Genomic DNA, 18,254 nt, shown 5'->3' with positions numbered 1-18,254 from the left:
CAAAAGTTATGAGAGACAAATCAGACAAACTTTTACTACTTCAGGGATCAATAGTGAGGTCTGACTGACCTGTCCATAGTAAATCTAAATGACTCCCACCATCAACCCAAGTCCATGATGTCTAAGTTTGGAATAAAATTTCAGGTGTTAGGTCTAGCAAAGTGATATGCATATGTGACGTCTATGAGATTGACCTTGTATGTCATTCAATCTTTTTGAAATGACAAACAGCAATGAATATGGTTTAGGAGTTGGTATCTCAATCTTTTACAAGTTCTCAAAACACACACAAGAGGGTGCGAGTGACTCTAGGGACTACCCCTATTTTTCATTTATTTTTTTATATTCTCCCATACATGAATATATATGGTTAAGGGGTGGGGACCCCTGTGACTTCCCTTATATTTCATTTGATTTGTTATATTGTCCCATACATGAATAAATATGATTGAGGGGTGAGGATCTCGACTGTTTCCAAGTTCTGAAGCAGGAGGTGGTGGGTGACCCTAGGGACTTCACCTATATTTCATTTGATTAGTTATATAGTCCCATACATGAATGTATATGGTTGAGAGGTTGGGATCTCATCCGTTTCAAAGTTATCAAACAGGAGGGGTTAGAGTGCCCCAAAGGACTCCACTACATATAATTTGCTTACATTCAGGTATTATATAATGTAGTTGCACTATATGTGTAAAATAAGAAACTTCAAGGTATTTTAACTGTCCCATCAAAATTTGAGAAAAAAAATACCCATTTAGTAATATGTTTACACTTTAAAAGCATCTAACTTGCTTTACCAACATTTATTTCTGATAAAGAAAATTCATACTGTCACCAGGACCATATATATTGTTAGATATACTGTTCCCAACAGTCACAAAGACTCACATTGTATTGGATTTTGACATTAAAATTTGTCAAAAAGTAATTTTGAGTTTCCTATGGATACATATGGATCTTCAGAACGCTGGCACTGTTGCACCATTATTTTCTGCTCTACTTCATCATCATTGTATTTAATTGTACGTTTCTTACATTTTCAGTACAAAATATTTTCTGTTTTTTTCATTCTTTTACATATAGCTTTTGGTTTTCAATTCTAGTGTTTATATTCATTTACCATGCAAAGATGTATTTTGTCATCTGTCTGATTTTTTTAAAAGTTTAAAGTTCGCCAAAACCCGGAATTACCCATATCCGCTTCCGGAATCGGATCCGACATTAGAATTTTCTTCTCATGTCAGCCATTTTGTTTTCAATGTTGTTTTTGTCAGATACGATTTTATTCGAATTTCCATATTCTTTGTCGGCGATTTTTTTGTATAAAGGTAGCTGTTGAAAAAAATGAACATCGCTGTCATGAATAATAATGCTAAAAACAAGTTTTGAGATCGTTTCCTAGGAGACTTTGGTAAAAAGGTTGGCAAAGTTATGTTTTTATTTCCTCTCAAGTCATGCAGGTCGAGCGTAGCTAGTAACCAAGTCGAAAGTTCGACTGCAAAAATGGAAGTTCGCAGAACTCGGACAATCGCTAATTGAACCCCTGCCTCCAAATTGAAAAGATACAAAATTTTCGTCTTATAATTTAAAATTGCCGTCAACAGCATGAACAGTGGAACTTATTTTAAGACTACTAACGTAGTTGACTACGTATTGACGACAAACAATATTCCTACGACTTTTGCCATTTGGGAAATCTAAACTACTTGTCTTTAGAAATTTTCGGCGATTAAACATTTCATACACTTGTTCTTTGACAGCTTAGCCAAAATCTCAGGGGATAATAAACTACATAAAGATTCCTAATGTACCCTACTTCCTATGTGCAACTTCAAAACTTTTGGATAAATCGACGATCATTTAAGGTTTTTCTTATCATATTTTTTGTAATCAAGAATTAAAAGTATGAAAAAACTGTCCAATTAGTTATGAATAACATATAACATCCAGCTAGATAATAACAATGGCACATATTTCAGCATTTATTGGGTAGAACACAAATCTAGGGTGCTCGCATAAGGCAGCTGTACTGCCTAAAATCATACCACCAAAGCCTGAGTCTGAAATTACTTTTGTTTTATCATTTTTTGCACCTTCAATCACTTTGAAATGACTTATAACTCCTATAACAAGTTTTCATCAAACCAAAATTATGAACGGAAATGTCACACCTCTATATTATTCTATATAAATATTCTATTTCTTTATATCTATCACGGCGTTTCATTTATGTCTCTTTCTATGGTTTCACTAGGAATTGTTATAGCATTGTCAATTTGTCCTGTGTTAGTTATATTTTTTGTTTACTTTAGCTTTTATAAAAGTTATTCGACTGCTCTATCTAATGTTTTGGTATATTCCGTCATAGTAATCTTGATCTATGTGACTGTCGGCCAAATTAATTTTATCAATACCCTTTAAATGGTCGTATTTTAAGAAATGAAAAAAAAGAAAGGAGTAGGTCCCCTTTTTGGTCCCAAAATATAGCAGTTTTACAAAATTGTTAAAATGTAAACTTTTAGTTATTTATTGGAAAGTAGAATAATTCTGCTAAATTAATATGGGCTGGGTTTTTGTACAATGCAATGCACATATATCTGGTATTAGCATCATTAAGTCATGCTAAATTACTGAAATCTTCACACAACTTTAGCATTTTAGTTCAATTTTAGACGGTGTCCGTCTTAAATGAAAGTGGTCATATTTATGTTCATTCTTAATATTGAAATGTAAGTTGTATTTGATGATAATACATAACATATATAAAGGTTGGGGATGAACATGGATACGCCCACCTTTATTTTTGACAAAAAAACATTTTAAAAGTTACGTTTTTTGGCATATTTGATAGATTTTTCATATTTAACTTGAATCAGAGCGTTTTTAATGAGTAAATAAGTTAAAATCTTTCACATTGACTAATCGAATCAACTGAAATAGACACTGAAGTGTTTGAAAAGTGTCCAAAATCTTTCGTCAGATGAACCTTAAATTTAAGGCCAAAATCGGCACTTGTCGGACCTTCTCCTTTACCACTGCTTTATGGATATCCAAGGGTTAGAAAACCGCATTCGAAACATGAATTGAATTTCAGTTATCCGACTCGTTTATATAACATTAAGAAGATAAGTTCTGATTGCCGATGAGGCAAAGATTAAGCAGAGAAAAAAATGACGTTTTGAGGCTAACAACTATAGGTCAGCGTTCGTTCTTCAACAATGAGAAAAACCAAAACTGCGCAATTTATCAATAAAATATGTCATCAATAGACCATTTCTTTCGTAAGAGAAAGAAAAATGAAAGGTACATAGTGAACACTGTACCTACCCTGATAGTCTTCAGTGAAATTAATGTTGCCATATTTGTCACATTTACATCAATGAAATAATCCAAATTGTGTTCTCCCATAGATTTGTTATGGACTATTCCATTGCCTTCTCCTACTACTATATTAGGTCTGATGTAGAAATGTTTTTGGTAACATCCCGTGTACTTGGTACAGTAACATGCCGGTCCTCTAGTGACGTTATATTTCTCCTCACATTCTGTAAAATTCTGTCAAAAAAACCCGTAAATACGCATGTCAAAATGAAATATGCTTACCTATTTAAACATTATGTCATATTTGGGTTTTTTTTGTGTTTCTTATTTTACAATCTGATTTTTGTCTATTGGTATTACATCTGGGATTTTTTGGCATGCATGTCTCTGGTCAAGTAATAACATACAAGAATATATACGAATAAATAAATTGATTTCAAACATTTACAAGTTCCATTATGTCAAATGGTGGTACGATTAGTGTTAACATGTTTATTTTGTGTATTATTTTCTTTAAAAGACAGAAACATGAAATACAGGTTTTGCATAAATAAACGAACATTTTTTTACTGCTCTCATTAAAAATCATAACACAAATTCATTAATTGCAATTTGTATATTCAATAAACTAAATGACAATTCAAGAATGTATAGTTATGTTGGACTAGGTATTAGTATATCAAATAATTGTATTAGCACCTGTGTCTCGCCTTGGCCTGGTAAGTCAATTTCTCCATGAATGATATTAATCCCACTGTAGTTACTGTACAACCTCCATTTTAATTGACTTATTCCACTATGATAATCATAGGCATCCCATTCAATCCTGAAAGACAAGTATCATAAAACAATGACATATGTACTGTATGTAGTATCACGATGGTTCATTCAGACAGTTAGAAATAAAAACGTAAATGGCAGTAATCAACATGTCAGTGTGAAAATCACAAAATCTCGATTCTAAAATATAGTTTACTTATACTATACAAAAAATATACAATTTACCTGTGATAAATGCATACAAATCTTTTATCTTTTTTAAAAAAAAGTTCATGTCTAACTAGTTCAATAAAAATCCCTAATTAACTTCAACTTCGTATATGTACTTTATGCACGTCTGGCGTACCAATTTAAATCAATATCGGTATACATGATGAGTTTATTCACAACAACTTGGTCGATGCCACAGCTGCATTGTTGTTGTTTCCTCCCCGAGGGTAATACCAGTTTAGTGGTCATCACTTTTGTGCTCATATAAATTATCACTGATATCGCCATAATGTGCTCATATACATTTTCACTGATATTCGTCATTATTATAAATCAAATGATCAAAAAACTTTGAATTTTTGAAATACTAAGGCTTTTCTTCCACCGAAAATTTGGAATTTTGGATCTTAACTGTTTTGTTTTTGTTTTTAATTTTAGCGTCACTGATGAGACTTTTGTAGACGAAACACGCTTCTGGCTTGCAAATTCAAAATTAATCATGGTATATAAAATAAGTTCATCTACATGCAAAAACAAATAATCTGTATATCTTTACTTACAGTATTCTCTAAAGGATTTATAATTTTCTTTTGAAAACAGACTTTGTAATTGATTATTATTTTGATTTTTTTTAATAAATAGTAACTTACTCACAAAATTGGAAAGTAGTTCTTTGGAAATGAACATGGAATGAGGTAGATAAAAAATTATTCCTAGACATATGCGTCTATGGGTTGTGTTAAAAATGAGTACCACTTCCTACGTGTATGTCCAGCCTACAGAGCTGTTTTTTCTTTCGAATTTGTCATCGAGAGAAAGCAACGAGTTAACTTACATTTTAAACAAATAACTGCAAAATTATTATCACTTTTTACTCATAAAGAATATCCAATTATCTGTTGTATGAAAATGAAAGTTTTTCTTACGTCATTTCGTTCAATTCTTTCAAGCTGTGAACGGCAGTGTCAATACGATCTCCTTTCGTTAGCCACAAATTAGAAATAACTGGTGGCGTTGAATCTTTGTAAGTGATTATCGTCTCATCTCTGTAGTTTTCCAGAATATCAAATGCTCTTATTGTTGTTTTAAGTTGGTCCCCATCATCCCACGTTACATTTCGAACCGTAAATTGTGCATATACATTTGATACAACCGTAAATTTCGAACTTGATTTGAGCTTGGTACCATTAACATCATGGACAATTTCAAACCTTACAATACCTATTTCAAAGATACATTGATTACGTTGTTTTAAAATGACGATAACTACTGTTTTATCTCTTTATTTCCTATCAAATATATTTAATCTCTTTGGTAAAACAAATCTACATAAATATGTTAAGTATCGTGCCAAGATTTTCCTCAAATTCTGCACAACAGACTTTATTTGATCACTCAGACGTATTACGTTCGTGCAAACATCCTATAGAGCAAATTATACTGATGGTTCATATTGACCATTTCGTATATGGACGTGTTCTAAGCGACACCTATATGCAGGTCATAAATTACTTTGTTTAATGAAATCGAATCTTTAACTACTTATGGGTGTCGTAGGAGGTTCACCGGATTTTCAATGGAGGATTCCTTGGCATGGTAAAATGATGTTCGGCACAAATGAATGTTGTAATTTATCCGAAAAAAGGTCTAAAGTGTACTGCTGAAACAGAGGTATCTACAGTTTTTTTAATGGCTTTTTTATTTCTTAATCTAAGTTACAACGTAAATCTATTTTTAACTATTACTAATAAAATTGAGAATGGAAATAGGGAATGTGTCAAAGAGACAACAACCCGACCATAGAACAGACACCAGGAGAAGATCACCAACAGTTTTTCAATGCAGCCAGAAATTCCCGCACCCGGAGGCATCCTTAGACTGTGTTCATCCTACTATGTTTTTGATCTATCTGTGTCAACCTCCGTTTTAAGCTTGTTAAAAAAATACATTTTGGTCATCTACAGTTTCATAATAATCTTTGTTTGTGCTATTCAAATGTAACTATTTTGCGTAATTACCTTTTACATTCGGAACATTATTTACGGTGCGTTTACCACTAATGTCATCGTATGTCGACAGAATATTTGGGTGTGGTTGAACAGTCGCAAGCCACTTGTATTTTACATGATCAGTTTTTATAAATATGTCCTTCCATTCCACTTCAATGAGAGGACTGGAATCAGTTATCCATCTTCTTTCAAGGTAATATTTTGTATTTTTCACTTTTATTTGTCCTTTGCCTAGATCGATCGTATCGTTGTTGTCATAGAGAACAAATGCCCTTGCAGTCTCATAATTTCCTGCCATATCAAAGCAAAAAAGATGCACAGCATATATTCCTGGCTTTGTCACTTCTACTTTGCTCTGAAATAATAATTGCATCAAAAAGGAAAAGGGTGATTTATAAACTCATCATAGATACCAGGATTAAATTTTGTATTAAAGTCAGACGCGCGTTTCGTCTACAAAAGACTCATCAGTGACGCTCGAATCCAAAAAAGTTTAAAAGGCCAAATAAAGAACGAAGTTGAAGAGCAATTAGAACCAAAACTCCTAAAAGTTTAGCCAAATATAGCTAAGGTAATCTATTCCTGATATCATATAAATGTGCGAAACTAATTAACCAGTACAAGTTACATATTTGGGGCTAAATTTTAAAGACCAAAATTCTTTGTTTAGCGTCTACATTTAAAATGGATTGAAACTTTTCATTATCAAAATTAATTCCCTAAAACGTAGTACTTGTTTAAACATATGTTATTTCGATAGTATATGCGTCTAAATAAGTGTAGTTAATGTAGATATATGTCTAACTTCTATAACTTCTATATCATCTTGTCTCTGGAGAAAATTATCTTATTGGCAATTATACCACATGTTATTTCTATATAAGTATCCGGTAGCGGGTCATTGGATTTTTGTGAACATGAATATTTGCAATTATTTCAGTAAAGAAGCTAACGTATGATAGATAAGATGGGGGTTCTATTTGGGATTCGGTTAGCAGTAATGATCTTAGGATATCCTTCACGGACATGAATAATGGCAATTTGAATTTATTTGCACATGCAAGTAGGTGTTTTGTAAACTTCATTTTCCAAATGTGAGATAAGTAGTTTCAAAACCGATTTAAACTATTTAAATTTCTTAATTTTTCAGCTCTCGAAAGATCAACTGAGATTGTGATGCTATATATCTTCAAACAACACAATTCGTTTAATTCAAAATGCCTTATTTTTCATGAAATATATAAATACCCTGTATTATTGACATACTAGGATCAGATGTAGAATACTGTAATATAATGATCTATAGTCATAGTGTTATGGTATGTCTTCTTGCAATCAACATTCATTTTTCCCATATGATTTCATTTGAATTTATTTTTAAGAAGATTATTGACTTAAATTACATTGATACTGAGGGGTCGAAAACTACAGGAGCAACCATCGTGAATCTAACGATTAGTCTTCAAATTCGTATCCTATTATGTTTTGTTTATTTTGCAAATATCACATCAATATGAAACATGGAATGACAAATTCAGCCATGTGATCAAATCAAAATTTAGATTTACTATGAACGTTTTATATTATCATACGACATACCGATCGACCTTTAATGCTTTTTACATGCATGACTGGTGCCGTATTTTCTCTTAATTCAAGTCCAGCAGTTTCCAATTCAAATACTTCAATTTCGTAGTAATCTACTCCAGAAAGATCATCTGACCAATTGTTCCAATGCACATCGATAACACGCTGCAAATGTCAATTAGTTGTGTTGGATAATTACATTAACTCAAATTATCTACAATTATGACACAAGAAGAATATTTTATTTTTAATCAAATTGATTTTATGCAAAGGATGAATTTTGTTTAAAAAAATCATTTCAAACATTATCTTCAGCTGTTATATTCAAGTAATGGTGATTTCATAGCTTGCCTCGATCCTTATTATATAATTGCCTTCATATTTTAATCCTTCGTATTCAACATGTTAAAATCAAAAGAATTTCTTTAAGAGAAAATGTTTTAGTTGAAATTGTTAAGCGATAGTATCAACGAAAAAATTGCAATTATCTAAGTGAAAATGGTTGAATTGGTCATTTCAGGGGGACAAATTACAATTGCGGATGTGTTCACATTTTACCATAATGTTACCCAGCATATCAAGTTTTGCAAACAGGGTATGGCATCATCAAGATGGTTGCTGTTGCCATGGAAACTGATAAAATGTGAAAAAAAAATGCAAATTCTAAATCTTTCATTATAAGACCTAGCTGGATGAAACTTTATGGTAATGTTCCTTTGTATGTCTAGATGTTGTGACAATATTAGGAAATTCCAAAATGGCCGCCATTGTCATGGAAACAGAGCGAAAGTTTAACATTGGCCCTATGGGAAAACACATCGAAGATGCATTTCCTGCAAAAATATAAGATCAAACCTTCTACAACTTTATGGATATCTAACATGGCATGTCCAAAAGTGGCACTAGTCTTTGGAATTTTGGAAATGGAACCCGTTACCATGGAAATAGCAAAAATTTCAAAAATTTCAAAATGCTCCAAAATTATGGAAACTTTACAAGAATGTTAATAGACATCTGTAGATGAGTTCTTTGACTTGGGAATTTTCAAAAATGGCTGCCGCTCACCTGGCAATGGGGAAGGGTGCCATCCGCTATTGCTTGCAATGGCAAATCTAGTTGTTTTTGCTTTTTAACGTCTCTATCTTTCTCTTATAGTGTTCCGGATGATAGAGAGAAAAAGAAATACACGATAAACAATCGTCAATCAAGGACAACAATTTATATAAGGAATTAACTGACATTTGGCAATTATGACTTATTTGCGGATTCGGTCTTGCTGAACTTTTTAGCCCTCTAAATTTCTATTTACCAATAGTTAAAGTTTCAAGATAAAAAGCAAGAGCAAAAATGCAGATGCAGATTTTACATTGCTGTGCTGATATATAGAGTAATTGTTTTTAGTCTTTAGCGGCGTCCAAAAAAACTTCACTCTGTGGTTTAAGTTATTGAAAGTTTTTTGAAATTTTAATTACTTTCTTAAACTATCCTGGATTTCAACCATACTTGGACAGAAGAGATGATTATGATCATATTAAGATAGTATCCAGAAGACATTTTGTAAAAAAAATCTTGTTTATCCGTATTTTACTTATAAATGGACTGAGATTTTTTGCCAGTTAACATCACATTCACTCTGTGAATAAAGTTTTTAAAATAATAATTACTTTCTTAAACATTCCCTGATTTGTGCCAAACTTGGACAGAAGCTTGAATGTTTTTGATCAAAATCTAGAATGAAATTTTGTAAAAATGTATTTCTTGTTTTTCCGTATATTACTTATAAATGGACATAGTATTTTCTTCAAGTTAACATTACACATGCTTCATCCAGTCTGCAGTTAAAGTTTAAAAAAGCGAGACATATTCATTCCGTCGTCGTCGGAAATCTGTAACTCTATTACGTGCATTCCCCTATCACACTAAACACATAGAGAAAAGCAAAAGAATTCGAGACACTGGATTCCGCGGAAACCTTTCGATTTTTTTTTAATATTGTAGTGTTTTTTTTACACTTTTTAGGCGTTTATATAATTTATTTACTTCTCATAACGATCGATCTAGCACCTTCGAGAAAAATAGTTGACTAATATCTAAACGTTTTATATGATATATATATATATATATATTTCACTTAAGAATTGTAGAATGATATGCTCATATAGATATGTGTGTTATTTTTTTAAAAGATTGAATTGTGAATCAATGTATGCAGCATTCAGTTATTCCAAACATGATTTTAATGCGTTCCAACAGTAAAGTATTATATATTTTTGACTGGTTATTAGTATTTTGATATGGGAAATATCATTTCCAGAAAGGTTTTTCGGAAAGAAAAATGTGAATTATATGATAATCAGGCGCTTTTTAAGAATTCAGTTAGCAATATACTATGTCAATCTATGATGGATTTGATTGGCCTCTTGTTTTTATATATTATTCCTATTTTTACCTGATAGTGTACTTTTGAAAAAATGAGGTGTATTTTACAACTCAAAAAAAAAACTAAATTTTGTTAATATTATACTTGCTATGAGTTCAGTATTAAAGGATAAAATTATACTAACAGATTTTGATGTATCAGGTACATAGAGAGGTAGAGAATCACAAAACGATTTAATGCAATAATAGTATGGTAGCTCTGTATCCCAGTGAATCTTGTAAGATTCGACCGTTTTTATTCCCTTCAAATTAACCGACAGCGTAGGCCACTTCTTAACAATTTTGTAACGGTGTCTGTCATCTCTGTTCTCGTATACATAATATCCTCCATTTTCAAGCTCAACTAATATTGTTAACCTATAAATTGAATATCACAAGAACTTAAATATAAAGTTTATTTTAAAAATGTGATAAGGAAAGGATGGTTATTTCAATTGTATGCATATACTGTATCATTATGTAACAATTCATAGTATGCCACTATTCTGAAAACCATTTTAAATCTTATTTTATATAATTACGTTGCCCTTTGACATGTTGACCTCACTGTTTTAAGTGACCGTGATCTTAACCATTGACCTTTTAAACAAAAATTATTTATGCTCCTTCCATTTTTCTCAATCTATCACCTGTATAAGTATTTCAATCCACAAGTGAAAACTGATTAACCATGCGGAAACCTTTTTTTTTTTTGTAACAGTTAGCTTGACATTGTCCTATTAACCAACAATCAAATACATTCTTTTTCTTTGCTACATTATCCATCGGTATATATATCCTTCTTTCAAATAATGCATGGAATACTTAAGTTATTAGTTTTTGATGGGGTTAGTATATTTTTCATTTTAGTTTTCTTTTCTGCTTTTTTTTAACTTGATTGTTTTTCATGATTAAAATGAAAAATAGATACAGATGGAATGTAGAGAAGAAGAAGAATCTTTTCGATTCTTTTGGTCAATAGGTCAATGAAAAGGTCACTGTTTCAAAAGAGAGAATTGGTTTCCGCATGGTATTGTCAGTTTGCACATTTCGTCATTGTTTGTTTTAATCTGCCACGACATTGCCAGTTTCTCTCGACCTACGAAAATTCGTAAGCACATTGGAACCATCCGCTTATTGTGATCATCAGCACCCCTTCTCTTTTCTTTCCACATAGTCTTTCTTTTTTTAAAATATGAGGAAAACGTTTGTTTAGATATAACGAATATTAAATATGATGTCGAGTACATCAGCAGCAGTGTTGGCCTGGTACAAGTTAAACCTCTGCATCTAGTTTCTGTACGTCCAACACGTGTTTCCGGATTCAGCTTCCTGAAAGACTGTATGTAGTTCATGCTAAGTAATTATACGTATATTTTTGGTCCTCAATGCTCTTCAACTTTGTACTTGTTTTGGCTTTCGAACTTTTTTGATCTGAGCGTCCTGATTAGTCTTGCGTAGACAAAACGCGTGTCTGACGTATTAAATTATAAACCTGGTACCTTTTAATAGCTATTATTTGTGTGTTTCTCTGTCCTATATATTCTCCCATTTATTTGTAGTGTAGTCCTGTTATGTCATGTTGTCATTTGAACTATATTCAACATTAACAAAAAAGCGGGAGGTTTGACTAGCCACAAAACCAGGTTCAACCGACCATTTTTTTCTTAAAATATCATGTACCAAGTCAGGAAAATAGCCATCTTTATATTATTATACTTTGTTTCTGTGTGTATTACTTTTTAGTGTTGTGTTTCTGTTGTGTCTTAAGTTCTCCTCTTATATATGATCTGTTTCCCTCAGTTTTAGTTTGTAACCCGGATTTTTTTTTCTCAATCGATTTATGAATTTCGAACAGCGGTATACTACTGTTGCCTTTATTTACTTGTTGTAAAAAAATTGAAAAAAAAAACATAATGTATTTCCTTGATGACAAAAAAAACCATCCGAGATACAAAATTCAGAATCAAAATATTTTAATCATGTTTCATGTTATATTTTTTTTTAATTCTAAATAGAGCCACACCTTATCTTCGATCGATTTTCAATTTTCACTAGCGACAAAAAATGAAAATGAAACATATAGTTATATTTCGACAGAATTAGTTCAGAACTACAAATCGAAAACTATTCAACCATAATTGTAGTCTTTGAGAAAAACTGTAGTCTTTGAGAAAAACTATATAGCCTTGGATACAACAGTATAGATTACGTTGTAAATATTTGTAGTGTACTTACTCATCATTATGTCTAAACTGGTCTGCAAATTTTAAACTTTTTTGACAGCGAAACTCTGACTTGACTGGGAAAGGCGAAGTTAGTGTCATATCAATTTGGCAATTTTCATTGAAAATGGATACAGTTGCAACATGGTCTGAAATAAATGTATAATTGTTAATTAAGCAATTATGTAAATCGTCTTGTCAAGGAACATTCGTTGATATAACAAGTCAAAATTAAAACTGGTACATAGTATAATAATGTCAATTTGATGTCATCTCCATATCAATTTTGGAGACAAAAATGTAATCCTATCAAATTAAACTTTCAAATAAAGATGATATAAAAAATCTATTATACTGTTTTGTATATCGATATTGATTTGAATATTTCAAATAAAAACTTTTTTATAAAATCTATTACTGTGGTTAGAAAATAATTCTTTCTAACCAGTATTTAAAATAAGCAAATTATGCAAGTAAACTACGTTTTATGTAGAAGATAAAAAAAAATTACCTCTGATTAACATAGCTTTCATCCCGCCTGAAATAATACCATACTTAAATTCGGTAACATAATGCTTCAGAATTTTGCCATTTATGGTATCAGTGTGTTCACCAAACTTTGGTATATTTCCTGTTGCATTGTAAATTGCTCCTAGAGAAAATTCCATTGTATTCAATTGTCTATTATTGGTCCATTTCTTTGGAACGTTCCTGGGGCTATTCACATTTTCTGGAGATGACACCGTAGTGTTTTCTGCATCCATGAAGATCACTTGGGCATGGAGTACATCGATTGCTTTTGTTACTGCAAAATACATGTAAAACATAATTAGCTTTATTGTATGGCACATATCATGATCCGAGATCTTATTCACACCACCTTTACCCAAGATTTGATTGTTGATATCATACCGGTAGATGTAGTAATGAAGTTTCGATGAATATTTGGCATTGTTATTACGAGCGCTATAAATGTTTATATTTTACTTACTTTCAATACAGTGGCTTGATGGACTACCGAAACCTTCAGTACAAACACATGTATCTGCATACTCGTCCGAACAATAACCAGGAAAACATCTGGTACTGTCTGGTCTCCAGGAACAAGTCTCTGTATATGATTTAAATGCATTAAGTTTCTCTGTGTATAATAATCAAACCATTCTTAAATTGATATCAACGATATTGAAAGAATTATTCCTTCAAGAAGGACTTTTCTTTCGTATTGCACATTTCAATGTTATTTTTTTTCTCTTATACAAGGGTGCAGTAAATCGAAAAGATTTGATTAACATCGTTGTTGTGTATGAGCTCATTCAGACTAGGGGGAGCTAGACTGTTTATCATTTTAAATGTATCTATTGCGTAGTCGTTCACATGCGTTTAATTGTAAGAGAAATTCAATGCTTGTGAGCTTTACAAAGAAATGTATCGTTAATCATTGAATATAAATCGCAGAGTTCTCTTCTGATTTTTTCCCTATTTTATTTTCATTTAATTCACGTAAATGCAAAGAAATGGACAAAACGTAAATCTTATCCAGTTTAAAGTGTGTGAAAAAAAGTTACTTTGTTTAATTTTGATAAAATACCAATACTGTATACACTAGATTTTTTTTCTTCAAAATGTTCAATTGTTGTGATGCCTTTCTACATAGTGTTTGGTCATGATAATTTGATTTTTGTAGTAGTCTGAATTTATTTGGAAAAGTTCATATCAATGTCACATGAAATATCAACATAAAAACGTAGGAAAGCAAAAGGAAAATGCGAAGTCTTGTACACTATAGGATTATACTACACGAAATGATTCTTTTTTAAGTACGTTTTGAAATTGCAATTTAACACTCACTTTCACATGCAATGGTTATGGTGTTGTACTTATAGGCTCGTTCATAACGTATATTATCATTTTCATATTTACAATACACACATTCGTTCCCATGTCCATGAGGCGAGTGGCAGCTTCTATAGTCACACATTGGTATATATGGGCATACTGAAAAAAAAATTCAACTCATATGAATGTCTCTAGATCACTAAATAGTTTAAACAAAAATAGTTGGTATAGTTGTATTGCTATTCTTATGAAATATCTTGATATAGATCTTAAACTTGTTAAAAATTCAAAGATGGATTTAAAATCACTAATTTACCGGAAATTAAAACAGAAATATTCTTGTATCTGGAAATCTGAACTTTACAATGATAGACAAAATAAACAGCATGGAAATAAACTAAACTTACAGATTATTTAAAGAAAATATTTATATGGAAAAGTACTTATTAATTTTAAATGAGGATGAAAGGCGACTACTCACTAAGTTCAGAGTCAGTGCACATAAATTAGAAATTGAAAGAGGCAGATATGTGGGGCTTCGAGTGGAGGATAGAATATGTAAATTATGTAACACTGAAGTTGAAGATGAAATTCATTTTCTTCTTCAGTGTCCTGTTTTAGAAAATAAAAGATCTGAATATATAGACTACTTAAATAGGGTTAACAAAAACTTTAAAAGCCTCCCAAATAAATCAAAATTAATATGGTTAATGTCATCTGAGGATAATGTTATAATTAAAAAAGTAAGTTTATTATTGTGTACTTTATTCAAAGAGAGAAAATTAATTCTAGATACAGTTAAGTCACCGGTAGTTTGTCCATCTATATTATATTGTAAAACTATATATATATATATATATATATATATATATATATCTTTTCTGCAGAATTTATTTGGTTGAAAAAGACTTGACTTTGTTTAATTGTTAAATAATCAATGTAATCAATATGTAATCATTTGTATGAAATTGAACTTAATTGTACTGCTCAAATTATTGGGCGTCATAATTGACAATAAAAAACTTTGTATTGTATTGTATTGTATCATAGGTACCAAGCTAAAAACGTTGCGACTCAACAACAAGTAGTTTTGATTTATCAGTATGGTCTTAATTTCATTTTCTTCCTCATATTTAACGCGCTCGATTTCTTTTTCATCACCTAAAAAGATTCAAAAATGTAATATTCCTCTTATCCGTGTATTTCATTTCAAGCTTGTTTGACCTGGCACGTTATGTGCATATGTTTCAATCCAACAAGGTTCATATGTTCATTTGTGAAAATAATCAATATCAAACCTTTAATTTGGCATCAGTAACAGCATATGTTTATTTGAAAATCATTAGCTGGACAGTTCATAAGTTATTGCATGGAACCGACTTAACATACCCTGTCAAGTTTATCAACGACCATAACTCATGAACGGCAAACTGAAATTCGTCAATATCAAATTTAAACTCCAGTTTGTCATTCGCAATTACATATCAAAACTTTAAAAGCATTGGATAAAAATATCTATTGCCAGGAAACAACAAGTAAGCTTTCCAATCTGTCAAGGACCTTAGCTCATGACTGTCAATAGGGAAATTAGTCAATATCGAACTTGGCCTCAATTTGAGTATCATTAATTTGAACAGTATATAAGGTAGTGCTCGAACACGACAAAAAGCATTATTTTCTAATATATCAAGAACTCCTAAACGGCAAGAGTAAAAATTAACCATATCAAACGTCACTTGCATTTTGTCATAATTAACAACATAATTCATATTTTAAAAGCATTGGTTGAACTGTTGTACCGAAACGATATAACTGAATGTTTTTGTCCAACCTATCAAGGAAAAAAACTCCTGAACAGTTACAGTAATACTCGTCAGTTTTGTAATCCCATTTTGGTAATATAAAATTAAACTTTTAAGAATTAAGGCTGATTCAGAAGATATTGCACTGAAACGTCAAATAGCTCCATTTACCAATCTATCAAGGACCATAACTCCTTACCTTAAAAGCGAGCCTCGTTCATACTGAACCTGACTTCCATCATGTCATCAGTAAAAACATATTAGAAATTTGAAAAGCAATGGTTATAAGACTTAGTTATTGCATGGAAACTGTTGGTAGAGGTCTACCTGCCGGTGTTTATAGACCGCAGTATTCTTTTAATGACCAAAGTTTTCAGTCGCCGCTTTTTATATATCATCTATACTATATCTGACACATTTTTCTTAATGGGCTACCTGAAGCCAGAATTGTTCGCTGTGTTGAAGACCTATTGGTAGCCTTGGGCTGTTCTGTTCTTTTGTCATGTTGTTGTCTCTTTGAAATATTCCCCAATACCATTCTCAGTTTTATTTGATAGATTTATTGTAACATTTTCAAAAAGACTGCATCTCCGGAAGTATAAATGTTTTATTTAGGTTTTTTTCAATATTAAGGTACAGTTCAAAGAGTTCTAAATGCATACAAAGTTTTATAAAAACCCGAAATATTTTTCCAACCACACATTCTTTGTTTCTTTTGCGCTAGCTTTATACGTCCGAGTCAATTTTATATTTTGCATCATTTCTTTTGAACAAAATGTCAGACGGAAATTGAAGCATGATAATATTGTTCTAACTTGAGAGAGAAAAGAATTTAAAAAGGATAGACTCACTTTTACAGTATCCATCAGTATGATCTGCATAAAATCCCTTGTTGCAGCATTCACATTTATTTGGTAAAACACAAGTTCCGCCACTATTTCTTTCTACATATAATGAATTCCTGTCGGGGACGCTGTCATTCGTATAGTGTAAATTACATGCCCCGTCTGTACTGGTTTTGGTCAGTCTATTGCATTGAGCTTTAAAAAAAGAGATCTTAGTAATACATTTATTACATATCATTCCATATGAAGATATAGCTTACCGACTTGTCAGATTTCGTGCGTTATTCTTAAAAAAAGTTGTTGCAAGTGGCAGATCTATGCATGGTAGTTTCTATCAAAGTAATTCGCGATCGATTAAAGTTATGTACTAGTAAAACGAGTTTCTAGTGATAATTTTAAGGCTAATTAACTTTTTGTGATTTTGTGCTGTAAATACTTTTCCGAGTGTAACATTGACAAACAATCAACACAGACTCATGGAGCCCATGAAGATGGTAAAATATCGGGGTTTTTTTGTGTTTTTTTTATATACTGTAGTTCCATGCGTTTCAATAAGTTCATCAAACTTTGTCTTGGCAGTTGATGATTTGGTGAATTTTTTTTTTCCGAATGGATTTAATATCTTCTTTCTATATCGATTACCTTCTCTTGCAAATTTTTCCTTTTACACTTGCATTTCTAACGAGACATGGCATTGTTATGGTGACTGAATAAGGAAAAGCTTTCGATGAATTAAGAGTACGAGAAGACTATAACTCAGACGCATGCACTAACATTAATGAAGGTTTAGGATAACATATGAGATTTTCTTTCAAAGATAGTATATTTATACTTGTTTAATAGCTGTTCAGGTATACACATTTTTTTTCTGTTCAGTTTAAAGAATCGTAAGACTTATAGATATAGAGCTTTACATCTTTGTCAAGAAAATAGATTACAAAAGTCAACGAGACAACCCTCCACCAAGACCAAACTACATAATAGTTAACAACTATACATGTTGCTCATCGTACTACTCTTTAGCAATAGGGCATGGTCTTCAAACGTTAACCTGTTGATGCCTACTCTGTTTTTTATAGTTTTAATCTGTTGCTGTCTCGTCAACAAAACCCTCATCTAATTATATGTACAGAATTCACATACTTCACTCAATAAATATTACCAAAAATAATTACCAGTTCCGTTCGCGAAAAATACTTTTTATTTAATAATTTT

General features: G+C 31.5%; 1 protein-coding gene across 1 annotated transcript in view; it reads right to left on the bottom strand.

Moving 5' to 3' along the window:
• The window catches only part of LOC139501261 (uncharacterized), an 80,749-nt gene that overhangs the window by 61,732 nt on the left and 763 nt on the right, over positions 1-18,254 (bottom strand). Inside the window, exons 2-12 of the mRNA XM_071290283.1 lie at positions 17,046-17,234; positions 14,405-14,551; positions 13,545-13,664; positions 13,065-13,358; positions 12,567-12,702; positions 10,475-10,706; positions 7,923-8,075; positions 6,333-6,678; positions 5,241-5,535; positions 4,024-4,150; positions 3,331-3,558 (exon numbers count right to left, since the gene is read on the bottom strand). Coding sequence (XP_071146384.1) covers positions 3,331-3,558; positions 4,024-4,150; positions 5,241-5,535; positions 6,333-6,678; positions 7,923-8,075; positions 10,475-10,706; positions 12,567-12,702; positions 13,065-13,358; positions 13,545-13,664; positions 14,405-14,551; positions 17,046-17,234 — 2,267 coding nt within the window. The remainder of the gene's footprint in view (positions 1-3,330; positions 3,559-4,023; positions 4,151-5,240; positions 5,536-6,332; positions 6,679-7,922; positions 8,076-10,474; positions 10,707-12,566; positions 12,703-13,064; positions 13,359-13,544; positions 13,665-14,404; positions 14,552-17,045; positions 17,235-18,254) is intronic.

This window comes from Mytilus edulis, chromosome 13 (genome assembly GCF_963676685.1).
Source record: "Mytilus edulis chromosome 13, xbMytEdul2.2, whole genome shotgun sequence".
Taxonomy (NCBI): Eukaryota; Metazoa; Mollusca; class Bivalvia; order Mytilida; family Mytilidae; genus Mytilus; species Mytilus edulis.
The sequence above is the reverse complement of the archived record's forward strand: the minus strand, read 5'-3'. Positions and strand labels throughout refer to the sequence as shown.